The sequence below is a fragment of the Onychostruthus taczanowskii genome, unplaced genomic scaffold (genome assembly GCF_017590055.1).
Source record: "Onychostruthus taczanowskii isolate IOZ18803 unplaced genomic scaffold, ASM1759005v1 scaffold10, whole genome shotgun sequence".
Lineage (NCBI taxonomy): Eukaryota > Metazoa > Chordata > Aves > Passeriformes > Passeridae > Onychostruthus > Onychostruthus taczanowskii.
In genome coordinates, this window is record NW_024496526.1 from 2519665 (window position 1) to 2532586 (window position 12922).

At 61.8% G+C, this 12922-nt stretch overlaps 1 protein-coding gene across 1 annotated transcript; it reads left to right on the forward strand.

Moving 5' to 3' along the window:
- Positions 1-2729: 2729 nt before the first annotated feature.
- IHH (Indian hedgehog signaling molecule) lies at positions 2730-12580 on the forward strand. The gene is made up of 3 exons (XM_041404138.1): positions 2730-3032; positions 8580-8841; positions 11919-12580. Exons 1-3 carry the CDS (start codon positions 2730-2732, stop codon positions 12578-12580), a joined length of 1227 nt encoding a protein of 408 aa, XP_041260072.1.
- The last annotated feature ends 342 nt before the right edge of the window (positions 12581-12922 follow it).

Consider the following 12922-nt stretch of genomic DNA (forward strand, 5'->3'; position numbering starts at 1 on the left):
AAGGCAGCGAATAGGGAGAGGAAAATCCCAAACCCGTGCAGTGCAAAAATAGAGAAATAGCACCACCTAGACTGCCTGGCTCGGCTCCGCCGCCCGCTCAGCCTGCGCAGCGCCCAGCTCCGGGCAGCCCTGGGAGCCCAGCAAGGGATGTGCGGGATGCTGCCCTGCTGCTCGGGGCAGGGACAGCGGGATGCGGTGCTGGGGAGAGCCGAAGGGCAGAGGAAAGAGGCACTGGGGCCCTATCGGAATGCAGGCGGGAGCAGTGCGTCCTGGCGTCCAGGCCAGAAGTGCCTGAGAGTGGCCGAGTGTTGAGGGAAATGCCATGTGAACAGACACTGCACCTCTCCCGCTGTAGCAGCAAGGGTCCCTTTGCATCAGTTGCCCAAGCAGGAGTCCCCCTCCCCAGGCAAATTTTCCCCCTTAAACACTGGTTATCCCAACCCTGTCTCAGCCTCCAGCTGCCTCCCCGTACAGCCAGCTTGGCTACCCTTTTGTGCCTGGTGTCCCTGTCCCACTCAGCTCTATGTGCCCAAAAGGCTTTGCCTGGCAGGAGAACTGGCTGACCTTGGGAGTGCTGCATGGAGAGCTGATGGACTCTGCACCCAGCCACAGGGCACTGCCACTGCTTGCTGTAGCCACAACCAGTGCACAATGCCACGGCCCCTGCATGGGCAGGAGTTGCTGTCACCAGCAAACCCAACTCCCTGTCTTCCAAGCTGGACCTCCATGGGACATGAATACTGTCACCAGCAAGGGCAGGGCTAGGCTGCTTACTGTGGGCCTGGAGCTGCTGGGAGGGGGACAGCAGCTGGTGACATGCACACTGCATGCTGGCAGGCTGCAGAGGTTATTTGGAGGTCTGGGTTTGTGACATTGGCATTCATAGGGAACTTCTCCCCAGGGAAGTGCTGCAGCCTCCAGATGCAGTGCTATCCCAGATCATCCTTCTTCACAGTCTTGTGATGTGCTAAGTGGGAAGCTAGGCTCCTTTTTTTGGGGGTACAAACAACCCTGGAGGATCCTGTGAATCCAGTCCAGGGTCCACAGGGTCCAATTTTCCTGTACTAGTGATGCACAGAGAGAGTTGTGTCCCTTCTGCATCCCGGAGCTGCCAAGGGCAGGGGTGGAGAATGGTGCTGTGGTACATCCCCTCTGCTTTCTCTGCCGATGCCCTTAGGACGCTCCACTGGAAGGATCAGCTAAAGCAGTGTAGAAGTGGGGTGGCCCGGGGCTGCTGGCCAGACACCCTCGCTCCATCATGTGCAGGAACAGTGGGACAGCTGTATCTCACCATCCTGCTCAGTGACAGGTCTTCAAAGAGGCCCTGGGCACTGTTTTTGGGTGTGCAGTATGAAAACCAGCACAAAAACCTGATGGACCGTGGCTACTGCGTGTGAAAACCTGATGGAGACACTTCTGGTCAGCTGCACTGTGCTTGCAGCTCCTGCAAAGGAAATGGTCTGCTGGGAGCATTAGATAGCAGCATCCCAAGTCTGTGGGTGATGCTGGCTCCCCAGCCTGCATCCCTCTTGCCCAGGTTGCTTGGTCCTGCTGAGAGTAGCAAAGCCCTGTAGCCAGAGCTGGATGTCTGGCCGAGCTATTCCAACCTGGCCACTGTGTATCCCTGTGAGTGACCTGTGCACTGCGCTCACAGAAGAGCTGGTGAGGGAACATCCCTGCGAGAGTTTGTGTGTGTGTGGGCATCCCAAGGCACTGCCTCACCTGGGACGATCCTAGGGAACCAGAGTGTGTTCAAGTGGACCCGTGCCGGACCCCTCCCCGGCACACAGCTGGGGGAGAACCGGGGGGGGGCCCTTCAAACCCTCGCTCCTGAAATCAGGGTGTTATATTTACTTTCCCCTTTTGGCAGCTAGAAGGGGAAGCCCATCCCAGCCCCTCATTGTTGTCTCAGCGAGTTAATCAGATGCCATAATCCTGTTGTGGAAATATCGGGCCTCCCTGGAAACAATGGGGAGCGAGAATATTGTGGTTAAATTTCAACCAGCTGCCTCCCTGCTCTGTTTGATCCCCGCCCGCAGGCCCGGGCCCCTGGCGAGCAGGCGGCGCGGCGGGGGCCGGAGCCCCGGGGGTGCCACCCGCGCCCACTCGGCGGCGAGGGAGCCCCGCAGGACGCCCCGCCAAGGGGGGCGAAGGGTGTGCGGCGGACCGGGCGCACCTTGGGGCGGCGGCGGGGCTGCCCCGGGGGGCAGGTGGCGGCGGGCACCCCCGGTGGGGTGGGCTGCGGGGCTCGGCAGGGGGGAGGAGGCTGCGGGCGGCCCGGGGCAGGTTCCACGGGGAGGAGGCGAGAGAGGGAGGGCGCTGGGAGGCTGGGACACGGGCAGGGTGCGGTCCTGGCGGTTCCCGGTCCCGGATCTCTTCAATTTCCCCTCTCACTCCTGCCCAGGGAGCCGAGGCAGCGGCGGCTCCGGCTCCGGCTCCAGCCTTGCCGCGCTGACCGCCGAGGCGCAAACCGCGGAGGGCTCCGGCAGCGCCGAGCCCCGCGCCCCGCGCCCCGCAAGCGGCCGCTCGCCTGCCAAAACAAACGGCCCTTCGCTATTTATTGCCGCCGCCGGGCCACAGCAGCTCAGAGCGGGCCGACGCCAGCTCGCCGCACCGGGCAGCCGGAGCGCACCCGCGCCGGGCAGCCGCCGCGCCCCNNNNCGGCCGAGCCTAGTGGGGACCCCGGAGCCACCGGTGCCCCGGGCCGCCCCGGGGCCGCCGGGCGCGCCATGAAGCCGGCGCGGCTGCTGCTGCTGCTGAGCGGGTGCGCGCTGCTGCTGGCGCCGGCCGTGCGCGGCTGCGGGCCGGGCAGGGTGGTGGGCAGCCGCCGCCGCCCGCCCCGCAAGCTCATCCCGCTCGCCTACAAGCAGTTCAGCCCCAACGTCCCCGAGAAGACGCTGGGGGCTAGCGGCCGCTACGAGGGCAAGATCGCGCGTAACTCGGAGCGCTTCAAGGAGCTGACGCCCAACTACAACCCCGACATCATCTTCAAGGACGAGGAGAACACTGGCGCCGACCGGCTCATGACCCAGGTACGGCACCGCTGCCGCCCGGTTCTACCCCCGCGCCGGGCATCTGCGGGCACCGGGGCTGTCTCAGAGCGCCCTGCTACCCGCTCTCCGTGGACCGTGTGGGCTTCCCCGTCCTGCCCCGGGCATCCCGGTGCCGGGTCCGGGCTGCCGGCGTGCAGCGAGTGCATCTCCCTTCGTCGGGCGCTCTGTCCCTTCGGCTGCGCTGTGCGCGACGGACAGCAAGCTGCGCCTTGGGACGGCAGCACCCTGCTCCCGGAACCGGCAGCACCTTGTTCCCTGAGATGGCAGCAACCTGCCCCGCTGCTCCTCGGAGCTTGTGGCACTCGTGTCTTGCTGCACCCCGAGGAACGCCCTTGTGACTCCCGAGCTGGCAGCACCCTGCGTTGCTGCCCCTCAACTCTCGTCCCACTGGTCCCCAGGGTGGCAAAACCCCGCACTCCAAGCTGGCAGCAGCCGGCCTTGGTGCCCTGAGCTGTGCCACACTGCCCCCGATCCGGCAGCATCCTCCCACATCCCCTCGATCCGGCAGGGCTGTGCTGCGCTGTTCCCTGGTCAAGCGGCACCCCGGCCCATGCAGGCATCCTGCCCGTGCCCCTCTACTCTGCCTCCCCACTGGCAGAGCAGGCAGGCTGCCCGTTGGATCCGATGGACAGACCAGAGCCTGGTGTGCTGCTGTGTCCAAGAGTGCTCTTGCTGACCTTGTCCCCAGTCTGACACTGAAACCCTCAGTGCCCCCTCTTCCTGCATGTCTCGTGTGGGATGGTGCCGGGTGCTCAGTGGGAACTGCTTGCTGTGCTCAGGGCTGGGGACAACCTGTTACTGCAAATGCCTTGTTGCAGTCAGCTCACAAGTACTCTGGGCCAGCAGGAAGGATGGGGGGGTGGACGGCACAGACGACAGCAGAGGAGGGGGGGTGATGCTGGACGAAGGTTACTCTGTGTTTTAATATTGCCAGGAGAATGCCTGAGGGTTTCAGGAATGCAGATAAGGAGCCGCACGGCCTTGCTAAGAAACCTGGCTACCAGCCTCAGCAGGGTTACAGCCTGAACGAGCTCCTGGGGGAAGCAGAGGGGAGCTGGGCTGCCCTTCTGCCCACTGCACCCCCTGGTCAGGGGCTGGCAGGTGGGTGAACATGTGTGACTATGATAGTGGGCACTGAGCAAGGCCCTGGCCATAGTGTCTGACCAAGGTGTTCATAACATTGGGAGGAGAAGCTTCTTGGGTGCTGGCTTGACAGCTCTGCAACCCCGTGTGCCCTGAGAGCAGGTCCCTTAGGGCAGGGACCATAGTCCAGGCTGTTTTCAGGCTGGGGACTGTAGCAGAGGGACTGGGATCCCCTGCAAGGCAGCAAACTTGGGGAGTTACACAAGTTGTTGTTGTTGGTGACTGGAGTCCTGGGGCTGGGCTGTAACCTGCCTCCCCTGGGGAACAGCTTCAGAGATACTTGAGGAAGCAGTGAGCTCCTCTGGTCGATACATCGGGGAAGTGCATGACTTCATTGGAGGCAGGAGAATGCTTCTTGCTGTGTTTTCTCCTGAGAGTGCTCCCTCCACTTTCTGTAACCCAGCCAGTGCCCCTCAGCAGACCTGGGAGAGGGAGATCTCCGTGTCCCTTGTGCCAGCCTAACATTTCATGCTGTACCATCCTTTCATGCTGCCTTGTTGGCTGAGTACCTAGAAGCATCCTGGTCTTCTTGGGCTGCACAAATAAGGAGTTCTTACTCCAGCAGGGTCCCTGGCCACCACACATCCATGCACAGATTGTTACCACCGTGCCTTGGGCAGTTCTGCAAGGAATTGTTCCTCTTGCTGTGGAGGTGGCATGATTTCTGGTAGCTTGCTGCCATCCCACAGCCCAATGGGATTGTCCTGTGGTCCCTGACTGGGGGAGATCCCCCCAGATATGGGAACTCTAGCTCTGGCACCATGTCCTGTGTTGCTATGGGTTGGGAAAGGCCATTGACCCAACTCCTTGTCCCTTCCCCCAGAGCACTGGCTTTTACTGCTGTTGACTCACTTCAAACCTGTTTTCTTTCCCCAAGTCCAAGGGTCTGGGTGTCCCAGGCAGCCGGAAGATGTCGCCTGCTTAGAGGAGTGGGTAGTGCTGCTCTCTGCCCGCCTTTCCTTTATCGTTTCATCTTCCTCAAGAATTCCAGTGTGTTTGCTCTCACTGGTCCCACTCGGAGGTGCTGAGATAAGGCTGGAGGCAGAACCCGCCTCACCTCTCCCCAGCAGCCTGGCCCAGGAATGCCATGGGTCCCCTGCCCCCATGGAATCCCAAACCCAGCCTCTCCCTACCCCAACCATCATTCCTTGCAGCCACAGCTTGTCCAGCTGACACGGAGACCATCCTTGCAGTGGTGAGGAATCTCTCATGAAGACCTTGGGGTAGGACTTTTGGCTTCCCTTGGGGGAAAGCTCCCTTCAGGAGGAGATGCTAGTAAGACCCCTCTACTTCTGGCCAGGCTCTGGACATGGGAGTAGCTGTGGCCAAGCACACTCTATTCACAACACCTCTGCTGAGACTGTGGTCACACATGAGTGTCTTTCATACTTCCCTTGAGATGACCCTGGGCTCCCTGCTGACTGCATCCCATCTTGGAGCTCTGTCCTGCTGCTTTCCCTAAAGTGGTTTGGCTTGTCCCACAGGACATGGTCCTGTCCCCAGTAGGGACACAAAAAGGGAGATGCAAAGGTTGGGCAGAAGGTGGGGGCAGAACTTCTTTGCTCAGCCCAGCCCAACATCCCCATGATCTTCACCATGAGGTGCATGGGACAGCAGAGCCACCAGCTTATTGTGGTCATATGGGGCCCCATTCTGCATGTGAGCTGGGGGTGCCTGGTCATCTGCACCACTACAGGGACAAGCTGTGCCCAATCACCATCAAACACAGAGCCCATGGACAGCCAGCCCATATTTATGAATTTTCTGGTCCCTGCCTACCTGTTTGTACAGGCAGCAGAGCCCTGGGCAGGCACTGCCCATCCCTACCTACTTCCTGCAGCTCATGTGTGCCCCCTGACCACTGCTGCCTGCTCCTTACCCATCGCTGTCCATCCCTGCCTTTTGTTGTCTCTCTGCCTCCTGTGCCTGCTCGCTGCACATCCCCACCTGCTCAGCCTTGCCTATCACTGCTTGCTCCCTATTTATTTTCGCTCATCCCTGCCTGTTTCCTCCTCATATTTGCTTCTTCCCTGCCGATCCATGGTTGTTCCTCATCCGCTGCTGCCCTGCTGACCATTTCCCCACCCGTTCCCGACCTGCCTGGTTCTTGTCCATCGGTACCTGCTCCCTGCCGGTCCCCGCCGGTCCCCTCCCTCGCTCTGACACCTGCTGGCCGCCGATGGCACCGGCAGAGCCGGGGACAGGCTGCTCCAGGGCTCTGCCTGACGCTGTCCTTGCCTGGGGGAAAAGGCTTGCACAGTCTCGTTGTTTTTGTGCGTGCAGGCTGCCCCTGGAGGACAGAAAAGCTGGCAGTGAGGGCCGGAGGGGTGCCCAGAGTGCTGGCATGGTAGGGGCAAGGGAATGCCTGGAGTGATGGCTGGGGGATGCAGGGGGCTTCAGGGATTCCCTCCTCACTTTCAGCACTGAACTCCCTTGCTGCGGGGTCCCGGTGGGGCCGGGGACCTTGGGAACAGCTCGTCACATGTGCCAAGTGGCACCACGGTGGTGCTGGATGGGGACAAAAGTCACTCTCCTCCCTATTCCTCCTCCCCTCACCTAGCAAACTGTTTGTCCAGCACCTTCCCGGCTTATCTCCCCACGCCCAGAGAGCTGTGGGATGACGGCAGGCCTCCTGTGGGGCAAAGGCCTGCCTGGCACTGCCCTTCCCAGGGCCTGGACCCTGCCAAGTGAGAGCAGGTTTCCTCAAGAGCAGCAGCGCCCACCTTCCTGGGACAGGAGCAGGTGCTTGGGGAGAGGGTGAGGACCCACATTTTCAGTCCCTGCAGAAGCAGTGTTGGGGCATTTCTGAGCCTGGGGATGTAGCCAGCATCAGGTTTTAAAGCCCTGGCTCATTCTTGCTGTAACTGTCTCAAGACCTACGACATGCTACGGTGGGGAGCTCCAGAACTGAGCTGGGCATCATGCAGAAATGCCCCCAGCAGTGGCTGTGTTTTAAGCTGCTGTCCAGTCATTTCATTTAGTGCTTCCCAGGACTGGCTTTGTGCATGACCATGAATGCTCTGTCCCCTGCCTTGATTTTATGGGACTCCTTGTTTCCTGGGGAATGGCAGTGAGAGGAGCCCTGGAGTCTTTTACTTTTGTGGAGGCAGAGCTCTCCCACCCAGCAAGCACTGGGTGGTGACAATGGGACTCCTGATCCAGCTGGCTGCCCCAGAGCCAGCTGTACCTGTAGGTGTGAACCTCAGCCTTTGGAGCTGGAGTAAAAACACCCCAGTCTCAGCTTGCCTCTTAAATTGCCTTAAGTTTTATACAGTTTCACTTGGTGTGATTCTTAGGGTGTGCTGTGCAGGGCCAGGAGTTTGATCCTGTGGGTCCCTTCCAACTCACTCAATTCTATCATTCTTCAGGAACTCACAGAATCTCCTTTCTGGGCTGCACAGCCCTAGTTCATTCACCTGGTTTTCTGTAGAACTTCCCATATTCCTTTTCCTATGCCTTTTCTATCTCTCCTCCATCCCTTTAGCAAGGGACCAGAAGCTGGGGCTGTACTTCAGCAAGTCAAGCACACAGAGTTTTGATCTTTCCCTGACCTTCAGCTGTGGCTGGGGCATGTGGGGCAGGGGAGGACTGTGAAACAGGCATCCCTCTGCTTGCTGGGGAGGACTGCCACAGGCACCTGCTTGCATGTGTGACCTATGTGACCATGAGGTCTGGGGCTTTTAAGATCCGCTGCTGTTCCTCAGCCCAGGATTTTCAGCCCTTGTGGTGCAGAGAGGTGAAGAGGGCTTCACTCCACATTCTTTCTGTTCCAGCACAACAAAACTCTTGGAACAGGTTTGGCACTTCCCATAGGAGCAGAGACTGGCTGAAGCTGTGGGGCTGCCCAGTGCTGTGTCCTGTTACACAGACTTGAGGAGCCATACCAAGCAGAGCTGTGTTGAGGACTGGGCAGGTTGTTTCATTTGTGCCTGGAGACAGCCCTAGGGTCCCTGGGACCTCCTCCCAGGCAGGAAGCAGCAGGATTGAAGCTCCTGTATCCTCCTCCTGTCAGATGGGAGCTGCTGGGGTCCAGTTAGCACGGGGCAGGTGAGCAGAGAGGGTGTTTCAGCCCAGCCCAGGCTGCATTGCCCAACAGGCTCTCAAATGAGCCTGGGGCTGGGGGGAGAGGGAGGAGAAGGGTGCCCTGGTGGCTGCACTCTCCTCTGCCCAACAGTGGGGTATCAGCCTCTGCAGGGAGTGTGGAGTAGTGTGGGGGTAGACAAAGCATCTCGTGTTCTCAGCTCTTCCTCTGCTGGACCAGCCCCCAAGGGCCTGAGGGCCCAGGGAGGCTTAATGAAAGCATGGTGGGATGCAGCCTGCCAACCAGACAGCTAATTCCTCCCTCCAAAAAGCTTTCACTGACTCTGTCCCTCTGCCCTGCAGCGCTGCAAGGACCGCCTGAACTCGCTGGCCATCTCTGTCATGAATCAGTGGCCAGGGGTGAAGCTGAGAGTGACGGAGGGCTGGGATGAGGACGGGCACCACTCGGAAGAGTCGCTACATTATGAGGGCCGAGCTGTGGACATCACAACCTCGGACAGGGACCGCAACAAGTACGGCATGCTGGCTCGCCTGGCCGTGGAGGCTGGCTTCGACTGGGTCTACTACGAGTCCAAGGCACACATTCACTGCTCCGTCAAGTCAGGTAAGTCTGAGCTGGGGGGCAGTGAGCGGAGCTGGGGGACAGACCCCCTCTTGCAGCATACCCGGGGAACCCGGGGAGCCTGGCTGGCTGGGTGGGGTGCTCCTGCAGGGGGTGCCGGCTTTTGCATCCTGGTTTCTCTATCTGGGGCAGACAGTCAGGTGGGGAGTGAGTCACACACCTGTGGCCAGCCAGTACAATGGGGCAAATTCCCCAACTGGCTCCCATAGACCTACATCTTGACCCACCCTCTCTACCCTCTTCCTTTTCTCAGCCCACATCCCTTTGTCCCCCAGCCTGATCCCCCAGTATGTCCACTGCCCCTGTCTCCCCTTGCAGTCCCTTAGTGCCCATGCTCAGCCTCATCCAGCCCTGCCCCGCTCCACTGCTGGCTGCTTTTGAGCTTCTGCTGTCACAGCAGCATCTGTCCATCCCTGCCCAGCCAGGGACAGGGTCAGGGACATCCAGACAGGGACAGGCCAGGGTACCCTGGGATCGGCTCTTGGCTGTGCAGCACCATCTGCGGAGGGGAGCAGAGCTGGGTGGTGCTTTGAGGGACGCTGTCGTCGCTGGTGGTGTTTGCCTCCTCCTGCGCGGTGCAGTGGGGGCGGCAGGGTGGAGGACGGGGCGAGAGCTGCTCTCAGGCGCTGCCCGCGCTCCGGAGGGGATCGCGTGGGCTGCAAGCCGCCCGCAGCCCGGGAGAAGCAGCGTGCCCGGGACGCGGTCCCGGCGGAGCGGCGGCGCCGCTGCGGGCTGCAGAGGGCAGCAGCGCCCCGCGCACGGGCCGGGAGGAGCCGCGCTGCGCCCGTGTCGCGACAGGCCGGGAGGGGCCGCGCTGCGCCCGTGTCGCGACAGGCCGGGAGGGCTCTGCCTGGCCCTGGGCTTGCTCGGGCGCGGAGGCGGCCTCGGCGGCTGCTGGCAGCCGCAGCCCGTGCAGCAGCGCCGTGCGCGCACACGGAGCCCCCGCACACGCAGGCACACACGGCCGTGCCAGCACACACACCCGGCCACGGCCTGCCCGCACAGCCGTGTGCCACGCACCGGGCAGTGCCGGGGCCGGTGTGCCTGTGCTGCCCCGCGCCTCCCGCCCCCGGGCGCAGCTCCCACGGCACTGTGCCTGTCCTACCGCCCTAGCCCGCAGCCAGCGGCTCGACAGCCCCAGACGCCAGCCTGGCCCCCCGCGCTGACCCGCTCCCCGTGCTGATGCCAGGACGGGCACAACGCCGGCCGGCGATGGAAGTGGGGCCACCGCGCCGCAGAGAGGGAGTGATGCACCCCCGAAGAAGAGGGACAAAACGTGGCCGGAGGACCGGGACTCCCGTGCCCCGGGGCACCCTGTGGGGCCGGCAGGAGGAGTGGGGCCAGGCTCCGAAGCAAGGACCATGACCCCACAGCTATGAGGCTGGCCAGAGGAGTGGGGCTGTGCCCCTGGAGAAAGACAGAGGCTTCTGAATCATGGGATGCTCCCCTTGGACCAACTGAAGAGGGATGTCATAACCCAAGCAGCAGACTGGGGCCCTGAGGCTCTGAAGGGCTTCTAGAGGCTGGTCATATTCCCCTCACTCTGCAGCAGCTCCTCAGGGCTCTGGGTCCCCCATATTTTTCCCCAAGGCCATGGGCAACCCAAGAGTGTGTGGTGGAGGCTGTGGGGTACACATCCTGATCCCCTCAGAACTGTGTACAGAGGGCAGCCGGGCTGCTCCTGCCTCTTAGTAAATGGCTTTTATTTTTGTATGGATGGCCACGTGGCCTGTTGTATGTATTGTGTCTCCTCGGGTCCTTCCCTGCACCCACCTACCCCTCCATGCCCAGCACCTATGCCATCCACTTCTGCCAGGCACCGCTCTCACCCTCCTGCTCTGCTGCCTGCCAGGCGATGCAGGGTGCAGGATTTGGGACCTGGCCTCCGGGGCAAGGACAGGGCAGAGACTGCACCTCTTCTGAGCAATAAAAGGATTCTGTCCCAGAGATGGATGCCTCTCTTCATGGGCTTGGGGGCTGGGATTTGGCTCTGCCCAAACCTGGGGAGTGATGGGGCCAGTGCCATCTGGGAGGGCACATTCAGGGATTAGATGAGAGAACTGGGAGAGGGCCCTGAGAGGTGGCTTAGAGCTCAAGGATGGAACTGTGCAGAGCTAGGAGCAGGACCCTGAGGTGAGATGCCACTGGCAGAGGGTGGGACGGGTATCACATAGACACTAACTTGGGAGTTTCTGGGACTTGGGGGAATGCTGCTGCTGGTGAAGCTAACCACCATTCCTTGGGGAGCCAGGGTTCCCCTGCTAAGTGCCAGAATGGGCCTCTGGTGACACCTCATCTGGGGAGGGGTAGGAGCTTTGTGCCACCACCCAGGAGACAAGCCCAGAGAGTGTGGGTCCTTTACCCTGTGGCAGTCACTAGGGAAGCCCTACCCAGGAGGCTGGTAGCTTTTGCACGATGATGGCCACAGGTTGTGACAACTCCCTACAACCCAGAGAAGCAGGAGCTGGCTGGCATCAGTGGTGCAGGGGTGAGCAGGCGGGAGAAGGGAGCAGGACTGCCGCGTGGGGTAGAGGGGCGCTGCAGTGCTGGGAAACGGTGCTGCATCCTGCACTGTTCCTCGCACCATCCTCCCAAGCAGAGCCCAGTACCAGCACTGCAGGGAACAGGGATGCTGCGGGGGTATGCAGAGTGAGACCAGGCATTCTGCTCCCCACTGTCTCGGGGCCCTGCCTCTGGTTTTTCAAGCTTCAGGTGCCCCTTGGTAGTGTTTTGCACATTTCAGGCTGTGGTGGTGTCCCACTCCCCCTGCCTATTTTGGGCTTGGGACCTGGCTCTGTACAGCAGGCTCAATGCCCTGGGACCATGCTGGAGTGCCCAGGTGCCACCTCAAGTGACATGGTGGCTGGGGGATGAGATGCCTAGGGGACATTGGTGGCCAGGACTGTGTAGGAGACAAGCTCACATTGGTGATGCCAAGGCAGGGTTATGCCTGGGTGGGCAAAGCCAGGCAGACTGGGAAGGTGTCTGTGCACAGTGGAAATGTGGTGCTGAGGGTCTGGCTGACGGGTAACCCTCCTGTCCTCTCTCTCCCTGCGCAGAGCACTCAGCCGCTGCGAAGACGGGGGGCTGCTTTCCCGGGCGGGCGCTGGCGACGCTGGAGGACGGTGCCCAGACGCCACTGTGGGCACTGCGCCCAGGCCAGCGAGTGCTGGCAATGGACGGGGCAGGCAGGCCCACCTACAGTGACTTCTTGACTTTCCTGGACAAGGAGCCCCGTGCCCTCACCACCTTCCACGTCATCGAGACCCAGGAGCCGCCCCGGCGCCTGGTCCTGACGCCCACCCACCTGCTCTTTGTGGCAGAGAACGCGTCGGCGCCCGCCGCCCGCTTCCGTCCCATCTTTGCCAGCCTTGTGCACCCGGGACACTTCGTGCTGGTGGTGGCTGGGGGGGGCAGCTTGCAGCCTGCTGAAGTGGTGCGGGTGTGGGGCCGGAGAGACGTGGGAGCCTACGCCCCGCTGACACGCCATGGGACACTGGTGGTGGACGGCGTGGTGGCCTCGTGCTTTGCTGTGGTGCAGGAGCAACAGCTGGCACAGCTGGCCTTCTGGCCGCTCCGGCTCTACCACAGCCTGGTGGGGTGGCCAGGGGTGCAGGGGGATGGTGTGCACTGGTACTCAGGGCTGCTCTACCGCCTGGGCAGGCTGCTCCTGCCCCCTGACAGCTTCCACCCACTGGGAATATCCCAGGCGGAGAGCTGAGGGTGCACCACATCCCCAGCCAGCACAGCTGGGGGGGTGGTGGCTGCAGGGGGACTCACTGGGGGCCAGCACCCCCTCCCAAAGCTGGGTGCCCCTGGGGAGCTGCCTCCAGCCCTGCCTGCTTGGGGTACAGCCACCTCCTGGTTGGGGGGCACCAAAGCTCCATGGTGCGCCTCCTCCATGATCACCACCCCCTCCTCACTCCCTGTTCTTTGGGACAGGAGGGAGGCATGAAGGGATTCCCCCGGGACAGGGGCTGCCCCTCGCTGGATCCACATGCTGCTATGTGTGTGTGTGTGTGTGTGTGTGTGTGTGTGCAATGTGTGTGTGTGTGTGCTGAAT